The sequence below is a fragment of the Nymphalis io genome, chromosome 16 (genome assembly GCF_905147045.1).
Source record: "Nymphalis io chromosome 16, ilAglIoxx1.1, whole genome shotgun sequence".
NCBI lineage: Eukaryota > Metazoa > Arthropoda > Insecta > Lepidoptera > Nymphalidae > Nymphalis > Nymphalis io.
In genome coordinates, this window is record NC_065903.1 from 6,571,210 (window position 1) to 6,592,625 (window position 21,416).

General features: G+C 30.5%; 1 protein-coding gene and 3 long non-coding RNA genes across 4 annotated transcripts; 2 read left to right on the plus strand and 2 right to left on the minus strand.

The window, feature by feature from the left end:
* Positions 1 to 5,290: 5,290 nt before the first annotated feature.
* Positions 5,291 to 5,914, plus strand: LOC126774524 (vitelline membrane protein Vm26Ab-like). The gene is made up of 2 exons (XM_050496088.1): positions 5,291 to 5,494; positions 5,645 to 5,914. Exons 1-2 carry the CDS (start codon positions 5,483 to 5,485, stop codon positions 5,912 to 5,914), a joined length of 282 nt encoding a protein of 93 aa, XP_050352045.1. The 5' UTR covers positions 5,291 to 5,482.
* Positions 5,915 to 9,500: 3,586 nt separating this feature from the next.
* On the plus strand, positions 9,501 to 10,557 carry LOC126774604 (uncharacterized). The gene is made up of 2 exons (XR_007669825.1): positions 9,501 to 9,635; positions 10,247 to 10,557. It is a non-coding gene; the product is annotated as an uncharacterized LOC126774604 (long non-coding RNA).
* Positions 10,558 to 14,103: 3,546 nt separating this feature from the next.
* LOC126774602 (uncharacterized) lies at positions 14,104 to 15,898 on the minus strand. The gene is made up of 2 exons (XR_007669824.1): positions 15,645 to 15,898; positions 14,104 to 14,449 (listed from the first exon to the last, which is right to left on the minus strand). It is a non-coding gene; the product is annotated as an uncharacterized LOC126774602 (long non-coding RNA).
* A 3,404-nt stretch (positions 15,899 to 19,302) lies between these two features.
* LOC126774605 (uncharacterized) lies at positions 19,303 to 20,390 on the minus strand. Its single transcript, XR_007669826.1, has 2 exons — positions 20,126 to 20,390; positions 19,303 to 19,620 (listed from the first exon to the last, which is right to left on the minus strand). It is a non-coding gene; the product is annotated as an uncharacterized LOC126774605 (long non-coding RNA).
* Positions 20,391 to 21,416: the final 1,026 nt, after the last annotated feature.

Sequence of the window (21,416 nt, forward strand, 5' to 3'; positions counted from 1 at the left end):
AATGGTTTCAAGAAATAAAAATAAACTATTAATGAAATTTGATTTTAAATACCTATAATTTAATTAAGTTTAATACGTATTACTCACATCTATTATTTCTCCGTTACTTACAATTTTCTGTGTACTGAAATGTGTATTTGATTGTTATTATTTCTAGTTCATACTCGCCTGTTTCCTGGCTCTAGCTGCTGCCAAGCCTCTGGTCTCCGTAGCATATACAGCACCGCTAGCGGCTGCATACACTGCTCCAGTAGCAGCTGCATACACCACTCCAGTAGCCTACTCGGCGTATGCTCCATATGCTGCTTACTCTGCCTACCCGTACGCTGCCCCATACTCTGCCTACTATTTGCGCTAAACATGTCTCAAAAAGGATTACCTTGACTCTCAATAAAAAAATAGAAAAATACATATATGATAATAAATTTTGTTGAAGTTATATTTCGATTTTAATTCACTCTCAGCCATTTATGAATATTATTAATAAAAAAAAAACATAATTAGATAAAATTCAAAAAGACAGATAATATACATTACCGATGTACCGATCTCTCATTATAAGAAAAAGTCATGAAGAGAACAGATCGATGAACCTAAGCATCATTTGGCATCATTTGGTCAAGTTCAACTTATAGCCCAATGTTTGAAAACAAAATTCCTAATCCAATGCGTGTTCCTGATGATACTATGCCTTGATAAGAATACTAACAACGACTAATCCAAAAAAATAGGATATAGGTTTTAAGCCGACCTTTTAAAACTTATGTTATGCATTGTGCAATAAAGTATTAAATACATAAAACTGATTGTACAAAATTGAAGTATACGATTTATACAATTTAATATAATTTTAAACACGCCAATAATAAATTATTTAAATAATTTTATAAATTATTAATCAATTCTGGGATTTGATTAATCCTAGCGTTGACCCGCGTCCCACAACATCATTATGTCAGAAGCTGCCTATTTATATATTTCTTTGAATCCGATTAAAAGCAGGTGGCCTTACTGTACTTACAAATTACGTGGGCTTACCGCGTCATTTGTAACAAATTTTTAAAAAAATATACCCAGAGATCTTGGTGTGGTTTTAAATGGAATGTGAAATGTGCGTTTATTATATTTCAGCATTTTCATGATTATTTTTTTTTGGAAAACTTCTACGTAATAATTATAAGGGCTGTCAAAAATATGTTTCTTGTAATAACAGTGGTTTTTAATATAACCATTTTTTAATTCTGCAAAGACATATGATACGAATAAAAATTATGTTGCAATTGATACAAATTTACTTATATTCATCATTACATGTACAAGAGTTATAAAACTTGTTACTTGTTATTAAGGTTTTGATATATTTATAGTAATTGCTGTTACTTGTTTGTCTTACTATGGGTTCTTCCAATGTTTTTTTTTTTTTTAAATAGATATAATCAGAAATTGTGTAATCAGTATCGAGTCTAGCTATCTGCCTACTTGTATTGTGCTCATACATGTTATTCACACTCCATGATTATTTTAGTAGCTAGTTTTACGATGGCTGCAAAGGTCTACAACATTTTGACAACAATAACTTAAAATGTGTCTTCCTATCGTAGAGACACTGTGCTATTTTTAACAGAACGTTCTTATTAATTTAAGACAGATTTTCCAAACCGTGAAATCGCTACTTAACTTAAAGCATTTAAATGAAATGTAATAAAACTGACTTCAAAAATTTACCTATTTAAAAATAATATTTTTAGGTCTTAAGTTTACAACAACTTGTCAATCTATACTATTATATTGTTATTATATCGATCGTTTTGTATGTTTTATTTATTTATCGATCAATTTTTTAAACGTGATATAATCTTAATGGAAATGGAATGCTCTGAAGTACGTTAGATAACAAGCAATAGGTACAAATGAAACTTGCGAAATTTTAAATTTTCATTTTCTTTATTGTATTATTAGATAACTTAACCTATTCCATTTTTCAAACTATACCACTTATTAAAACCTTAAAAACTATCTGCTATGATTAAATTTAAAGAACATTCCTTGCAGATAAATAAGAACATGACGATAACCTTATCTATCTGCCCTTATGAAGGGCAGACGACATTCGTGTAATTTAAAACAGTTAACGCTAAATATAGAAGAAAGACTAAATTTATTATTTAACATTACATTAGAATAATACAAAAAGTTATGAATAAAAATGGAGTTTTTGTATGTATGTATGTAAGTATTATACTTATTTTTTCGATAGAACAACATACAACGCAGTTACGGTACAGAATAGACACTATATTTTAAATATTTTATCACTAGTAAAGATCTGTGAAGGCCCATCTGGATGGGTAGCACCCACCCACTTATTCAATTGAACGTAAAATATACTTTGTAAGCTTTTATTTAACTTCACCTATTGATGTGTAGGTCAAATCTTGCAACTTAATTTTAAACGAGATCAAGTTAAACGATTGCTAGGAAATTTTGGACAATCTATTGGTACTGGTGTCACCAGTATATAATTGAATATACCTACCTGCCTACCTACTTACTAAATAAAGCAATTTGATCAAAATTGTCGCACTGTGACTAATACTCCTAGTATTTAATAAAATTTAGATTAAAATATAAAATTAATACAATAAAAATACGTCAACAAAAGTGTAGTCCTATCTGTAGGTAATAAATGGTAATATTAGGTCCTTACATATGAAATTCGCGTTTTGTCGTACTGATCACTTTGACCTGAAATATCTTCATTTTGGTTAAGAATTCCAAATTCAAATTTATAAATTCATTTAGCTGGTGCACTTGAGTTTTGAAAACAGTCATTCATTTGTTTTTTCCTCCTTATTTTTTTCTTTGGCGTCGCTTATTAACGCACAATGGAAAACATGAGATATCGGTATATTTACGAGTACGAGTTCTACCGTGGCACCAGTGCTGCAGAAACAGCTCAAAGGATTAATTATGTATACGGCGCTGGTGTCGCAAAAGAAAGCACGGTACGTTTTTGGTTTCAAAGTTTTCGTTCTAGAAATTTCGACCTTCAGAACCAACCCCGTGGACGGCCGGAGACCAAAGTGAAAAATGAAGAATTAAGGCTATTGTGGGAGCGGATCCATCACTTCTTCTTCAGAGATAGCCGCAGGCTTCGGGGTAAGTGATAAAACTGTATTAATTCACTTGAAGCAAATCGGGAAAGTAAAAAAGCTTGAACTATGGGTACCTCATGAATTGAGTGAATCAAAAGTCAAATAACAACGGTGCATACTTTGATTAATTAAATATATTTTACAAAAAAAAATGACTTTATATTCCTCCCGTACAAAACGCCAATTTCATATGTAAGGACCTAATATTTAAAAATTTATTCCATTTTGAAAATTCGAATGCCTTAAATTTGAAACCTATAAATTATGTACTTAAAAATCAGTCACAAGTTGTTTTTTTTTCAGTGAATATTGAGCAGTATGCCACGTTTTTAGCCCGATGTGTGCAATTAATTTATTATTATTTTCGTATATCAAATTAATGATTTGATATGCGAAAATATGTAGAAAATAAGGAAGACAAAATGTAAAAAAAGCTAAGAATTCCTAAATATCTATATTTTAGGTTATTTAAATTTATACAAATAACTTATTACTTTAACTATGATTTCCTAATATAGTTATTACATATCAACATAAAAATCAGAACGACAAATGGCTATCAAATAGTAAGATCAGGAAAACCATGAATGACCCGTATAGATCCACATTAAATAGGCACATTGACCTCCAGCAGTTGTTGCAACTACAATTGTAAGCTTAGCCCAGACACGCGCGCACTGACCTCTGACGCAACGTGCGAACGAGCATTGCATTCTCAAACGGACAATACATACAAGAGTGTCACCAGATAATTTTTATTATTCTATCACGGAAACTCGGAGTTCTGAACAAGGTGCGGCGTTTTTTCATGCCACAACAACTGTGCCTGTTATACAAAACACAGGTACGGTCTTGCGTTGAATATTGCTCGCACCTTTGGGATGGCCTACTGGACACCTACACCTACTGGAGGCCTTGGACCGGTTGCAGCGACGTTCAGTACGCATTATTGGCGACGTAAAGGTCACAAACACCCTTGAACCTTTACAATTGCGTCGCGAGATAGCAGCACTGAGCGCTTTCTATCGACTGTATCACGGCGAGTGCTCTGAGGAATTATTCTCTCTAATTCCTGCTTCCCCCTTCCTTCTTAAGTCCACGCGAGCTGGTTCTCGATGTCACCGCCTAACTGTGACATCAATTCCATCGCGCACAAAGAAATTTGGCAACTCCTTTCTTTGTCGCCCTACCAAAAAATGGAATTCCTTACCAGCTCACGTGTTCCCCTCCTCTTACAACCCGGGTTCCTTCAAACGAGGCGTGAAGAGGCATCTTGCGGGCCGGCAAGGCGGGGACGGCTAGTACAGAACATTCTTCCCGACTGTGCTGGCCGTCGTCGCGTTTGGACTCTACTACCACTTACCATCAGGTGGAGTAGAGTCATTTGCCATCCCGGCGCATATAAAATCACTATATTAATGTATAAATTGTTATAAAATTAACATATTTTAAAATAAGTTCAGTTAGAGTATTCAAAACGTAATACGTTTAATTATATTATAACATAAATACTTGTTTTGTATTTATTATTTATAAATTTTATATTTAACTGCATAGTTGAGATTGCATTGAGCCACTACGGCTATGAAGCTATAATACTAAGGCGGTATTCCGACTCGAGCCAATAAAAAGTTGTTGAGTTTTTCTCCCTCTCTGACATTTTTCTGTAGCAGCCGAAGTATGGATAAAAAACACGTGAAGCCATTGGCATATTACATTATAATGCTTCATATCGCAAACCCAATTATTTGGATAAGCTAAATTTATTAACCAATTAATAAGTGATTTCGAAATTATGTTAACATTTTAGCGATCATTAACTGCAGTCATGATTTATATAGTAATTATTATTTTGAATTTGATCTGGATACATTCAAATTAGTCTTTATTATATATTTTTGTTTTGTTAGCTAGAAAAATAATAAATAACAGAAGTTATTCTAGAAAAAATAAATCTGTTATATCTGTATATCTTTATATTTTGTTATTATTTTTTCTATTATTTATACTTGTTTTAATCTAAAATATGCGACTGTAAATTTTTGTTAAAAACAAAATTAGACATCTAAATAATTTCAACATTTGTAAAACAAATAATTTATTATTAAATAAACTGTGTGGCAAAAAACTGGGTCTGTTCTGCTTAACAATCTTCAAGATGCTTGTAACGAATTCGGAGCAGGGTAGTACTCTACGTTAGCAAACCATCCAAATCATGTCGAGAATAATATCTTCCCCCTAAAGTATTTAAACTGGAGATATTGCATTTTCAACATCATTCACTTCTCTTCCATTGTCGAGAACAAACAAAATCAAAAACATTAAAAATGTTCAAACAGGTAATATGAAAGACAATTATATATAATGGATAAATAAATAAATGACGCAAATAGAAATCTTAATTTTAGCTTAATGTATGTCAAAATACGATAAATATGTGTAATTGCATTTATTTTATATAATAATGTGTATCGGTTGTTTATCTACAGGTCATTTTCGCTGCTCTCCTCGTCGTCGTGGCCGCTAAGCCCGGCATCCATTCTGTAGCCTACCCTGCACCCTATGTGGCTGCTCCTGCCGTAGCCTACACTTCTCCGGTCGCCGCTGCTTACACCGCCCCTGTGGCTGCGGCTTACACTGCTCCGGTTGCCGCAGCGTACGCACCCTATGCCGCCGCATACACTGCTCCCGTCGCAGCAGCATACACCGCTCCAGTAGCATATTCCGCAGCATACAGAGCTCCCGTGTTCTTCAAATAAAAATTGCTAACATTTTGATAAATACTAATATGTAAATAAACGATTGTGATATGTGCAATAACAGTTGATATTTTTTTATTAGTTTTCCATATTAAATAAAGATTGAAATAATAATACAAACATTAAATATAAAAACAAATTAGTATACCAAACCACTGCAAAGACAAAATTTGCATTTTTAAGATAAAATGAATGTGGTATATAGATTTGGTTTTCAAATTGATTTTTATTAATAAAACGATACGATTAAGAATATAGGTTACAAAAGTAAATGTGTTTTATGATAAAAAATAATGGAAAAATATTATATCTTTCAAAAGTCTTTAATGCTGAGAGAAGACAAATTTTCATTTCTATGAACCTTTTACATGTTAATATAGACTTAACTTTATGTTCGTCGGTAAAGTACATTATGAAATTCCATATATTTTTATGTAATTTTGTTTGTAAGATCGTAACTTCAAAATATGACTTTTTATAAGCATTTATTTTTTTAATATATACACGAAAAACTGTTGTAACTTATTAAGTTAGAAATATTTAATTTTGCTTTTGATTAAAAAAATACATTTTTATACATTTAAGTGAAACTAATTTCTGGCCCTAACCAAAAGGTATAACAGAAAGCAGATTACCCAAAAACCTAATATTTGAATAAAGTATTATGCTTGCTATGAATATCGATGGAAAAGTCCATTGGGCACACAGCCATTGATAAAAGATATAAAAAGTTATCCTATTTTATTAGCATTATATAATAAAACATTTTCTATCACAAATACAAATTATAAATTCTAATATCATCAAACTGATGGGTGTACATAACGTTGAACTTCCGAAATAGAATATAAACACATGTTCTTGACATTAAATGAAAGCTGTAAGGTATCTGAAGCGATCATATTATAATGTAACCACAATATTAATAGTATTTGGCAGGTGCTATTTTAAGCAACGGACAATAGGACAATATGAGTAACATATATGACATAATACGACATTATGTGTAAGGGAAACTGTCGGACGAAGGTACGAACGTGATGTCATCCTTTTGCTTATTTTCCTATAATTACTTAAGGATATAATTAACAAGAATATTTTTTTGACTTAAGATATTATAAAAAAAAATTGAAATTTAACTTAATAAATAAAAAAATGATTCATGCTTATTTTCTCCTTGTCTGTCAGATATATCAGAAGTTCAACAGGTAAACAAATCTTACTTTTCATATTTAAAATTAATTTCCCAAATTCCTTTTGTATTTAAAAATAAAAGTAGAGAAGTAACTGTTATTGTTAGTGTATTGCCCATTGCTAGGTATTCGTATCTAAAAAACTTATATATTTATAAATTTAGGTATTTGCGCTTTTGGCAATATCAATTTATATATATATTAATCCCATTTATCTACCATTTGATGGATCAGCCCAGTGTGTTTAAGCATTATGAAAAAGGATTTGGCAATTTTTCTAGATAGTCTACCTGTCGACTTTCATCATCGGCTTGTGCATAAGTTTATTTGGACTTAGATTTGACATTTCTTACGGTCCGCTGCATACCTCCACGCAATATTCTTAGGATATACTTTTATCAGTCAGGATATTGTATTGGTCAGTTAAAAAACATTTTGCTTTAAGCTAATTAAATTATTAAGAAAATTAAATCTTAGTCAACTATTAACTCGTGGGTTGAAATTTGATGGCTATCTACTCTGCTTGAACAACACGACCTAAATATATACAATATATATATATTCGAATATGTAACATATTCGCACTGTCTGCCTCGTTGGTCTTGTGGCTTGATGTAAGGACGCAGACCTGAAGGTCCTGGGTACAATTCCCAGGTCAGGTCAGTAAAAAGTTATTGGGTTTTTCAGTCAGAAACACTCCCGTGCCTCGGAAAGCACGTAAAGCCGTTGGTCCTGCGCCTGAATTCTTTCCGGTCATATCGGATTGCTGTCCCGTCGGATTATGGGAGTAAGGGAATAAAGAGTGCACCTGTGTTTGTACACACACTTGTGCGCTATAATATCTCCTGCGTAGTTGGCTAATCTCTCTTGAGATTGGCCGCCGTGGTCGAAATCGGTCGGTAGGACATTATTATTATACATATTCGCAAAACCTTGATATTCAAGTTCAAGGTTGCCTCAGGTGTCCTTTCCCGTCCCCCGCTGATTAAGGATGTTCAAATGATTCAAATGCGACAAGTACGTTTACGTCGAATGTTCTACAAGTATTAGATCTTCATACAATTCGATTGTATTGCATTATACAGGCTGTTGTAGTTTAATAACAACAACTATATGAGTGGTAACATTTTAATAAATACATTTATTTTGTGGTTAAATTCAATGATATTATATAATGAATTAGTACCTTATATTATTCAGTTTGTAACTGGAACACAGTATCAATATTTAAATATGTCTTGTTATTCAAGGCCCCATTTCATTCAAATCACGTTGAATTATCAAGAAATTCTGTGTTATCGCAAACTTAGTAAGTTGACAGTGTTATACTGCACCTGAAATAACGCCCATCAAGCCGGATTGCCGTCCGAATTCACTATTAGAGTTAGGGAATAGAGAGCGCACCAGTATTGTCCCATAAACATAGCTTCTATAATATTGCGCAGCTAGTCATTAATATTTCACTCAGGGGGATATTATACTGGTGGTAGAGCTTTGTGCAAGCTCGTCTGGGTAGGTACCAATCATCAGATATTCTACCGCAAAACAGCAGCACTTGGTATTGTTGTGTTCCGGTTTGAAGGGTGTGTGAGCCAGTGTAATTACAGGCACAAGGGACATAACATCTTAGTTCCCAAGGTTGGTGGCGCATTGGTGATGTAAGCTATGGTTAACATTTCTTACAATGCCAACGTCTAAGGGCGTTGGTGACTACTTACTATCAGGTGGCCCATATGCTCGTTCGTCTTCCTATTCTATGAAAAACATATATTATTTTATTTGTGCATGTTATAAACTTAAAATTCCTGACAAGAGAGAAAAAAATGTAACTATATTTAGCTTAGATTATTTCAATATAATATTATTGATTGTTATAATAAAAAAAAATGATTCGTATTGTACTTATTACGATACCTTTTAAGAGAGATTGAGACATTATCACTAACTTAAATAATAAAAATATTTATAGTGGATGTAAAATTTAACTGACTCATCATCGTAGTATATTATAATTCCAGGCGAATAAAGTTGTCAATTTTGGATAATTTGTCGATAATTTTTTTTATAAAGCAAAACGAAAACTGAATAAAAAACCGAAAACTTAGGAAGTTTTTTTAAAAATCTTACGTAATATTAATACAATCATATTTTTTCACCTTAAATTAATATATTTAGTTAAAAATGATCCTAGATCTGATATACCTAGCCTTTATCCCAGATACCTAGATATTTTTAAGTATAATTTAATATTTTATAAATTTCACGTATAATCTATTTCAATCAAATGAACCTGTTGGTGTGTTACTATTATTATATATAGTGCGTTAATATAACAACCTGTATAAACTAATGTGCATTGTAAGTGAATTCATGTCGCGTGCTTGTCCTGATGGCTCATGTCCTTGCGAGGTGCGCAGGCGCCGAAACGATGCCAACATGGGGTCACCACTGCCCCTTATATATTAGCGGGATAAACCACAGCAGTCAGTGTTCAACGGACAACCAAAAGAATCAAAATGTTCAAGTTTGTAAGTACTTTTTGATTAATTATTAAAAATAATTAATATATTTTATATCCAATATCTCTATTTATTTAATTGATTATGTGAGCATATATTTATTTGTTGTAACTATGTACAGACATTTTTATAATATACAAAATTACAATAAAAAATATTAAATATATGTTATTCTTATATTAATCATTGTTTTAATTAGTGTAAAAATGTGTTTGTTACGGTAATTCATATAAATAAAAACAGCATACTGTTGCGTGCAAAGTTATTAGCATTATCGACTCGTTCGCATAAATTACGCAAATTGAAATATAAAAAATAAAATGTTATGCGTCCATAGTTAGTTGCTAATTAATAAGTATCCTTGAAATTAGGATTTTTTTTATTTTACTTTAGATATGATTATTTTAAGTATTTATGTAATTATTTTCTTTAAAAGTTCATTTTCTTAAGAAACTATTATTCTAAAACATTTTGCTGTGATTCTCTAAGACCGGCTTACCTTTTATAGAAATTATGTTAAATTCTATATACTAAGCTATTTCTTAATTCAAAAGAATATACATAGACATATGTGTATAAATACAGGGTCGTTTGCATATTTGAAGGTCTTTTTTTAACAGGTGATCTTCTTCGCTCTCCTGGCTTTCGCCTGTGCCAAGCCTCTTGTGTACACTGCACCTTTTGCTGCGGCGTACACTGCACCAGTTGCCGCAGCGTACACGGCTCCTGTAGCGTACTCAGCGTACAGCGCCTATTCGCCGGTTGCATACTCCGCCTACACCTATGCTTCACCTTACTCATACTACCTTTAAAAATATATTTTGATTATAAACGACGACTGTTATCAATTGTTAAAAGTTATGTTACAATGGCGACCGATTTATTTATATTTACAATGTCAGTACAATAAATCAATTATATAACTGAATAACTATTTTTATTATTATTCCATAACAATATATATTTTTTTATTTATAGTACACAATAATTTGAAAATAATATTGGCGTGTTTATCCTCTCTATGTAAACTGTGTACCCATTACGTCAAAATCTCTGGGACATTAAAAACACCAATACAATACTAATTATTCAAGATATTCTATTTCAACGCGAATAAAACCACAAGTGCAGGTACCTTTTTGTATTGATATAAACAGTATATTATTTTTTAAATATAAGTTCATAACCAGTCGAATAAATATGTATATACCAATTGTTATGACGGCCAATTAAACACTATAAATGTTGATGTCCTTCAACGCCATCTAGCGGTGATTTTCAATGGTACCGATAGTATAAAAGAAATCCTTTAAAAAATATAAATATGTATCAACTTTTGTGGTTATCGAAATCGAATATCAACATTCATTTTGCACATAGGACGACAAAATTGATAAACTTTCAATTTTATAAACAAAACATGTAAATGAACTACTAAACAAAGTTATTCAATCTAGTAAATTCGTCTGCACGACATAGTTTACGCGTTTATAATATTATTGTACACGTGTATAGGATACATAAATAATGAATTGCTTCTAATACATAATTTATTACAAAAATCATGCAATTGCCAACAAATGCAAGGGAAATGTTTTAGTTAACCGGTTTTAAAATGTAGGCGTCCTTTACATCCAACTCGCATTACTAGTGGTAATTGGTTTATCTTTGGAGGTAAATGACAATTATCATAATTGAATACAACAATGTATAAACCGCTACTTACTTAAGGAATTCATTATCATTACACATCTATTGTACTTTATCAATATTTATAGGAAATATTAAATGGAATGTTCTTTATTGAAAAGCGACACATATCAATAAAATAGCAAGTAATAAATAGTAACAGATAACTATGGTATTCCGTATCGGAAAATATATACAATACATATAAATATAAGGAGAGTTATTATATTTATGTACTTTTTAAATGGAAATTTCTTAATTTTAATAACTATAAACATGTCAAAATAATTCAGAGCGATATCCTAAATATACATATATATTATATATATTCTAAGGATTGTAAATTGGACAAAAAGTACTGCATTATTTTTATTAAAAGTGGTTACTGCGTCATATATATATAAATATATATAACACATATATACTTATTAAAATAACAGGTTACTGTATATATATAATATGTTCAGTTTTGTGGAAATTTATACAAGCAATTCTTAAAATTGATTCACATAAAAGTTTTACTTTATAGATTAAGAGAATATTTTAACTCTCTCGTCGGTTTAGCTTTTAGCCAATAAGAAAACAGATGCTGAGATTTTGGGTTCAGTCACAGGTTTGGTCATTACAAGTAAATCGATTTTTCTGTCTGGGAACAATATTTTTTATTTATTTTTATAACCGATATGGAAATAGAACCCGAATCCCCAAAATCTGCAACTTGTAGCCCGGCCACTACACTAACGAGGCAATGTATTTTTAAAGCTCAACTTAACAACACAACGCTATAGAGTCGAAATTCGTAATTTCGAACAAAAAATAGAACGCTTCCATTATTTTTGACGTTTGAACGAATAGGTAATGAGCTTAATACACGCCACTGTAGAAAATCAACTAAACATAGAGTTCCGGGACATTGTCTCGCAATATAGCTGAAGAATTCTCTTTTGTTTTTCAAGGATGTAAAGTAGTGGCAAGATCACATCAGTAAAATATATATATATATATATGTTTCAATTTATTCCATCTATGTTCTTTTAATATTATAAATTCTTTTGTTTTGGGGGAAACCATTCAAAAGAACCTTGACAATAGTTTCAAAGCGTCGATTCTGTCACACGTTCGTAAATCTATTGGTCATTTGTTTCTATTTTGTGAACTTCAAATATATACGCTTGGACTTTTCAGTATTATTCAGTCATACATCAATTCAGCAACAGAAAACAAGTGCACATCTTCTTTCGACAACATGCATTTATTAATGGTAAGATTTAGAGAAATATATTTTACTTACTCTCAGCAAGATGACAAATAACTAACTAAGTATATTAAAGACAACCAGTAACGTTCTTCTCATGTACACCAATATATACATAACTAGCTTTAATATCCCGATATACTCACAATTGAAATATTAAAATACACGCTGTCCCAATTCGGGTTGGTAGACGATGCTGCTGATTGATTGATTAATTATTATCTAGGTATGTATACTATATACAAATAAATAAATCTGAAGCGTCTGCTTGGAATTGAAAATAACGAATAGTTTTTACCTTAATACGGCCATTTTGCAAGTTTTCAAAATGAAAACAACAATTGTTTTTATTTGCGTCTGTCTGTACGAGTGATTTTTGTTAAAAAGTTTGTCAGTTTCTAAGTCAATTTTGTTAAAATTAACAAATGTATAGAAGGTACTTAGTCTTTATTTCATCAAAAACTTTTTCGTCTTTGAAAAGTTATAACAACTTTAAGTCCATATATATATTATGAAGAACATATCATGTTTAATAATAATGTTGGGGTGTCAAACTGCGGGACACAGCTAGTAATAATTAAAATTTCACAATTACTTTTTTGTTTTCTTTTGTATTTAGTATACTTTATATTGTATTGTATTTATTTCTATTACAGATAATTGTGTTGGCCCTCTTTGCCGTCGCTACAGGCGACCCAGCAGTTATATTAAGTGGAGGTTTGATATCTTCACCCTTCACTTCAGCTGCTCTCACCGCGCAAGCACCAGTAGTATCTCCAGCATCGCAGGTTGCATCCCTTTACCCTCTGGCTTCTTATTCGTCCGTAGCCTCTGTAGCTCAAGTTGCCCCATTATCTCCACTGACCTTTTCTGCGTATGGCAACACTTACAGTTACCAAGATTACTACCCTGTTGTCAACTCAGCGTTGTCTCTACCTTATACTAACCTACCTTACGCTTATGCTGCGGATTGGTATTATCGCAAATAAATTTTCATAAAGATAAATTTGGTACAATGAACAAGCCTTTTCTGCTTTTTGAAACTATGTGTGTCCTTTTTCAATATAAAATATTTATAATGGTTACAAATATTTTATTAATAAGCTAATTTTTGTTTTAAATCATTTTATATGTTTATTACTTTAAATTACATTTGTTGGTTAATTTTATATTACGATTAGATTTTATTTTGAGAATTATTACATTGTATTACAAATACTCCTATATTTTATTTTTTCTAACTAATATTAATTCACATATAAATAGTATTCCTTTCAAATATAAGAAAATTCTGGTAATTCATTCATATACATACATATCGTATAAAGTAGAGCAATGGATTCGGATAGAATTTTTTAGGATTGAATTTTATACTATATATATTTAAAAGTATACAGAATATTCTAGAAATTGTAGATCTTCTACACGGAAATACAATAGTTATTCAACAATTTTCCTATACATTATTAATTATGTATTCAAAAACATTTAAAGTATTCTGTAGATAATTGCTTAAGAATAAAACAAAGTAAATATGCATAAAAATTTATTTAAACGTTAGGCATTTCCAATTCATTGATCTAGCGAGAAGTCGGCTAAGGTCACCATAACATGAACATAGAAAATTTCTTAAAACAAAGGTGTAACAATTATTTAAAAAAATCTTAAAATGCATGACTATTATGTGACCTTATAACTTATCTTAGCGAAGAAGGTATCCGTTGTAAGCGTAGGGGAGTGCATTGAAAGGAGCGGCAGCAGCGTAGATACCAGAGGAATAGTAGGGGTAAGAAGGTAAGATTCCAGCACCGTAGGCTAAAACTTGAGGCTCAGGCTTGGGGCTGGCGAACGCCACCGCAACCAGAGCAAATAACGCAAACTGAAATAGAAAAAACGAAATATTAATGTCATTAAAATGATCGCTCTGCACGCAAATACATATATTCCTATAAAAAAAGAATATGATAATGAGTCTCAAAGTCATTACAAATGAAGCCTTATATTGATACGAATGAACATAATTCAACTTATTAAAATGTTTACTGTAAAATTATGTTGGTATATCTATTTATAATAATATTCACACACGGCCATCTGATCCCAAACTGAGCAGAGCTTGTACTATGGAAACCAGACAACTGATACCTTCATATACTACTTTTTTTTTATAAATTAAAACATTAGACTACGACATCGTTTGACAAATTACTATGACAGTTGCCACATACATGTGTTTTTCTTATGGAGAAGGCTTTTATAGTATCCACTATATTTTAACTCTTTAATATTCTAGCGTAAGTCATGTTGGAATATAGCCATTTAAATACCCGCCGAGCAATAGTTAGGTATTAGGACTAAAAAACAAGCTATATGTATGTGTCACTGTTCTTGTTATATAAAACTATAATTAGCGTTTAAATAAAATTATATATTGTTTATATCAACTATCGACCTTACTTATATAGTTTTTTTGCTGGTGTATTTTTTAAGCACGCTTTTCTTTCTCTATGTCAAAATAAACAATATTTAAAGGTAAAACAGTTTATTTATAAAAACTAAGCGGACAATGGACCAAAAACACCAATTGTCATGTAAGGTAAACATTCAATAGACTATAAATGGTAGAGTCTATTTTGCAAAGGGTTAAAGACCGCGCATTCTTATATAGAAATGTATCTTAAATCGAAGTTAGAAAATGAAACTTTACATCAAAAGATCGTATGATATAAATCAAATGCCTACTATTACGTTTAGAAAAAAAATCTATTATTATTTCAAAGAAGTTTTTTTTTTCATTATTGCATTTAATTTCAATGGATTTGAAGAATTTTTGGTTTTATTATAATTTGATTTTTTGGAGCAGCGTCCTATTATAATCGTCATTTTTTTTAAAGTAAGTAAACAAATGCCAGCATTGGAATATTAACCGACTCCCTATTAATATTTGAATTTATCAAAGCGTTATTTGTATTAAAAAAATCACAATTTCGCTTTCAGCTTGTATGTTTTCTCTTATATCAAACAGTTAATAAATATCGCAGTAATTATAATAGATATAGTCACATTTAACTCACCAGTTTGAAGAACATTGTTATAGAGTTGCTTGGAAGAGTTTTCACAAGTGATATCAGTTGAACGCATGCTCTGATTTATATACAATAAGTCCGACCACGCCTCGATTACTTGTCTTGCTATGTCTTGATAAAAACCGTCCTTGATCTTCAAAGTAATAATGTATTCAATGTACTTACAGCAACTTGCCTATCAGTATGTGAATAATTGACATCCGTGTTAGGTAACTAACATCTGTCCGCAGCTTAGGGTTGCGGTGCAAAAATGATAGATCCATCATTTCAATGGAAATCAGAAGAAAAAAAAATTACCTTACTTAATTTTACCTTCTTTGGAAAAATACTATATATGACATGTTATTATAATATAAGGAAATAATTTAACTTGTTAATAATTATTACAGAGCAATAATACATGGAATAAAAATTTTATTTAAATCTCTAGGTTATAATTACTCTAGCTAGATTGCAAATTGTGAAATGAAAGGCTTTTAGGAAATTGGCCAATTGAATGGTCTATTCACAACTTTTAATCTGGCTTGTTTTTATTATAATTACATTTTACATTTCTAATAATCAATCTGATGACATATGTCATCATTATGTATAATATCAATCGTTATGTATAATACATACCAGTTTTGGTTCGCGGCGTTAACCGCAGTGAGAGGTCAGGTGCTCGGTTCACTAGTTTAGCCGTCAAAGCGTAACAGATAGACAGAATTACTTTCGTATTTATAATATAAGTATCGATTATGCATATTACACGCCTACAAAGTAATTTGTACAGCTTGCATTGTTAAAAAAAAACCATGTGTGTTTGTTTTTTTTCGTTGTTGTGTGGGTGTGACATCAGGACACACTATGTCGTCATGGTCCGGAAAAAGACAGGTAAGGACCGAATACCTTTGAGATGAGACTTTATGAAAAAAATAATAATATTGAATTATAATATAATTATAAGATAAACATTTTCTTAATTCAATCAGAAAATGTAATGCTTTTAAAAGAACCTGCTTTCTAAGATATGATTCAATTTATCTTTATTTATTATAACTGAGCCATCATTTCACTGAAATTATTTCATTAGAACTCCTCCTATTTCAACCCCCATTGTTTTAACTAGTATAATATTCTTATTATTCGTGGCCTTGTAGTTGGACACTCTTAGTAAGCCAAAGTTTATTGGTGAAACAATAACAAAAGTGTTTTGTTAGCACATATTTATCTACGATACAACAAAAACTTCTACTTCAAATCAAAGTTAAAGTCTTAACCATTTACTTTTCAAATACAAATAAAATTAATAGATGGTAAACAACAATTGTTGAAAAAGAAACCCGCTGAGTTCCTCACTCTCAGTATCAGGTCTGTCGTTATGGCAATCAATGAGTATGTGTAATTTTTATATTGAATAAAGATTTTACTTTGACTTTGTTCAACCGTTTTAGGCAAACTGTCCAGCAAACGTCATCTGATGAATGGTGGTAAATATTTAATTCTCTCACTGTCAACGCGAATTTGTCAATGTGGAATTGCAACGGTAGAATTTATTTTAATATAGCCTATATATATAACATTCAAATTGTCAATCGACACAGATTATTTCGTTAATGATAATAGGTGAAAATAACCAGAAAGTTATATACAGTATATAATATACATAATCTACGTATAATTGATATCTTTTAAGTAATTATTGAGTAATTTAATAATAATCTTAATTATTACTCGAATATATTATAATAATGCATCGTTTTTTTAAATATATTAACTTATTAAAAAAATATATTAATTAATTGTATTTCTTTATAATAATAACATTTTTTAACAATGACCCACCAGTGGTTTTTTTTTATTTTAAATATTGTTGCATCTTTTAAATGCCAATAACACAAATACAAATATCGTGTGTTTTATTTATTATGTATATTATCTTTGCAATACTATTGCCATTTCTGTTGGTGTAATAAAATAATAAACAAATAAAGTATCAAACAACTTAAACCAACAATATTGTTTTAATTTTATAGCGAACTCATAAATTAAAGTAACTCGTTTTATGTTAGTTATTATCTTCGCCAATGTTTTATCATAATAATTACTTTACCGTATAGGAAACTAGCTTCTATTAACATACATTCATTATTTCAATAATAACTCTTATTCAGCGAATATGGATATACAAAGAATAATTAAAAAAGGAATTTACCGCAATAGCATACTTCTGAAGGTTATATGGTGAAATATAAAAATATTTGTGTTCTAATATAATTTCATAATATTAATTTCAAATTTCCCATTAAATTAAAATTTAAATATACTTTATTCAAGTAGGTATGATTATTACATACTAACTCTAAGCTCTTTTATTATTTACATATATAATTTGCACAGTATAATACGTCTTATTTAATAATATTTTTTACATAAGGTTTGAATTTAGTTATTGGTAAATGGTTGCGAAATTTTATTATAGATACGCTCGATTGAGGACAACACATCTATCGCTACGTGACATGTGCACCGTTGTGCTATTCAAGTTTTTTTTTTATAAAAGATAAATTTAGCACGACAGTGCACTTGATAGTTTTGTTAATATAAAATTTTAAACCTTAAAGAACCAATTTTTAATTATTCTTTATAGGCACAGATGACGTTAATTAATCTAATATATATAATCTTTGACGTGATTTCGTACCCTCTATTCGTTACATGAAACGAGACGTCGTGATCTTAACTTTTGATGTTGCTAGTCAATTTTCTTATTAATTTACTTGCAATAAATAAAAAATCTTGCAATAAATTAATAAAATAATTGATTGCAAGTTTTCATAATATAAAGTAAATATAAAGTATTGCATAATTATTCCTTTCGATATATAACCTGCAAGTTTGTTGTTGTTCGTAGTACATGTATAGCCAATCTTAAAGATTTAATAGAATTAAATGTTAAACAGATGACCGTCGGATATTTACCACTTTTCTGAAAGGAATAACTCAAACCTACCTGTGAAGAACCGGCAAAATAAACTCAATGGAATTACACAATTTTTTCGTTGCGTTAATGGAATTGCATGACACTATTATCTAAAAAAATATTTTATGTTTCTATGATGTCTCACAGCTGGACTGGTCTTCTCGGGAAGGACGAGAATAAACACAAATTTAACAAATAAACATTTAGTTAAGTAAGTATTAAGTTAAGTTTCACGTCTTCTAAGCGCTGGGCCACGAATAAATAATAGTTTGAACATTTAGTATCTACATTCAATATTCAACAGTTACCAATCATAGCAAAATATAGTAAATGAAATCGTTCTCCAGACAACTAAGAAGCTATATGAACGATAATAAGAGATCAAACTCATTGCATCTACATATTACAATTTATTATCAATTCTTAAAACTTCAACTTTGTTCATAAGAACTAGATATAGAGGTAAAGTTTTACAATTTGATTTCGTAAATAATTTGTCTAGATTTTGACTCATATTTTTATGATGTTTATTATATAATATGTTTGATGATATTATATATATGATGTTTATTACATAATTATGCCAAGTTGCAAAGTTGCGTTTTTGGTGTCATTTGATTGAAAATAAATATTTTATATAATATGTCAAAATTAAAAAATATGTTTAATAAAACTGCACAGTATGATTAAATACATTTTTATTTAATTCATAAAAAACAAGACAAGAAAAGCAAAAAGGTGGAATCTGTATTTTACATCAAAGTTAACAATGGAATTAGAATTAAATAAGATTTATTTTTATATGTTCAGTTAGTAATATCCATAACCGTAGTTGTATGGGTAGCCCGAATATCCTCCATATCCAGAGTAAGCTACCGGATTGGAATAGCCGGAATAGCCAGCATATCCTGGATAGGAAGCCGGGTAATTGTTATAGCCATACCCAGTGTATAGCTGTGGCCGAGCCATTGCCAGGGCAACAATAGTGAAGAGGATAATCTGAAAAATATGAGCTATAATTGGATTGATTGATTGGATTAAGATATCCATTAAATCCAGTAATTAATTGAATTATGAATATTTATATATATTACATATTAAGAGATATATAATCTTGACAAATTTTTTGTAAGGTTTATAATCGATTTGTGATATATCGACATAAAAGTAATTACTTATTAATTTAGGATGTAAGACATAACTACTATAATTTCATTACTGTTATAATAAAAATGACAAATTGCTGGGCTAAGTAAAAGTCAAAGCCTGTAAAAGTACAACCAAAACATACAACAAAACACTAAGATGTCATGTCCTTTTGTCTTCAAATAACACTGGCTTACTAGTCTTAATCTAAAACAGCAATGAAAGGACACGTCAACCAAAATAACGCATAAGGATGAGAGGACTTATTCAATTGACCTTGCAATAGAAAGTATAGATGTCGTTAAATACAAAAAGTGACATGATACAGTCAACCCAACCACAAGTTGAAAACACTTACCAACTTAGCAAACATTTTATATTTAAACAAAATAGTTGTAATGTAGAACAGTATTAAAAAGATGCTTCTTCCGCCCTTAGATTGAGCAACCACACTGATTCAATTTTTTTATTTCGTCAATATTTATACATATAGTTTGTCCTTGAGAACTTGGAACATGGCGGAACACAACACAAAGAACATGATGGACTCAATGTAAATTAGAATACAGAAAAACACATTGAAGACGAGCAGTACATCTACAATTAGGTCCTCTTTGTTTTACTCAAACGTTTACGAGAACATGAGCCGCATATGGTTAAAGTATTATTTATGTTTATTGCAATAGCACAAACATAGTTAGTAGGTAGTTAGTTCGACAAAAACCAACGCCATGTTCTACAATCTATACAAAATTTTTCACAATGAAAACCGTTTTCCTATGATGTATCAGAATGTGATTTTTGCTCTTTTATATTTCTTTGAAAAATTTTCCTTTTGAAGTATTCAAAGAATATTTATCGTTATACATATTTTGAATACGCATTACTAGATCCGATGACATAAGCTTTTTCCTGTTCTATTTGAAGATAATAATATAAATAGATTTCAAGGAAGGTCTTTGACCTGAGTGTGAGACTTTCAACAACAATAAACAAGTAACATGACTGAATACAATATAATTTCGTTCTATAGAGCTTAGATCCCTAAGCACGTATTTATTTAAATAATTTTTTTAACGTCCATAGTGATACGATCATGTACATATGTTCCTTATGTAGGAATTAACCATATTATATAGGGAGTAATAGTAAATTGCTTCCGTTGCAAATGTTTTTGGTAATCGCTAAAATTATTACCATTTCAATTATTCATTTTATATTTCTATAACATAATGTTATATAATTAATATGACCGAGAAATTAAGTGACGTCGGCAAAAACTACGTCTGTCGCCCGGCGGTTTCATGTTTTCCTCAAGACACGTGCCACGTGCCACGACCCTTTAACTTGTAAAAAACCATCACCCCACTTCGTTTTATGCACCTATTTTGTAATACTTGGGTTATATATTTCTTTCCCTTTTACTTTTATCACGTGACAATCACGTGCTCGCAACTCTGGTGTTTTTTAGTGACGTCTGCGATTTCTAGTAGCTGATATATTTTGCCGTGTCGTATACATTATTCTCAGTTTTTTTTTAAATGTTCTTTCAATTAATAAATGCAAAAAAATAAACAATCACGGAGTCTTACTCTGTCTTAGAAGCTTGAGAAAGACATAAAATATTTCACCTAACATTTTATGGAACA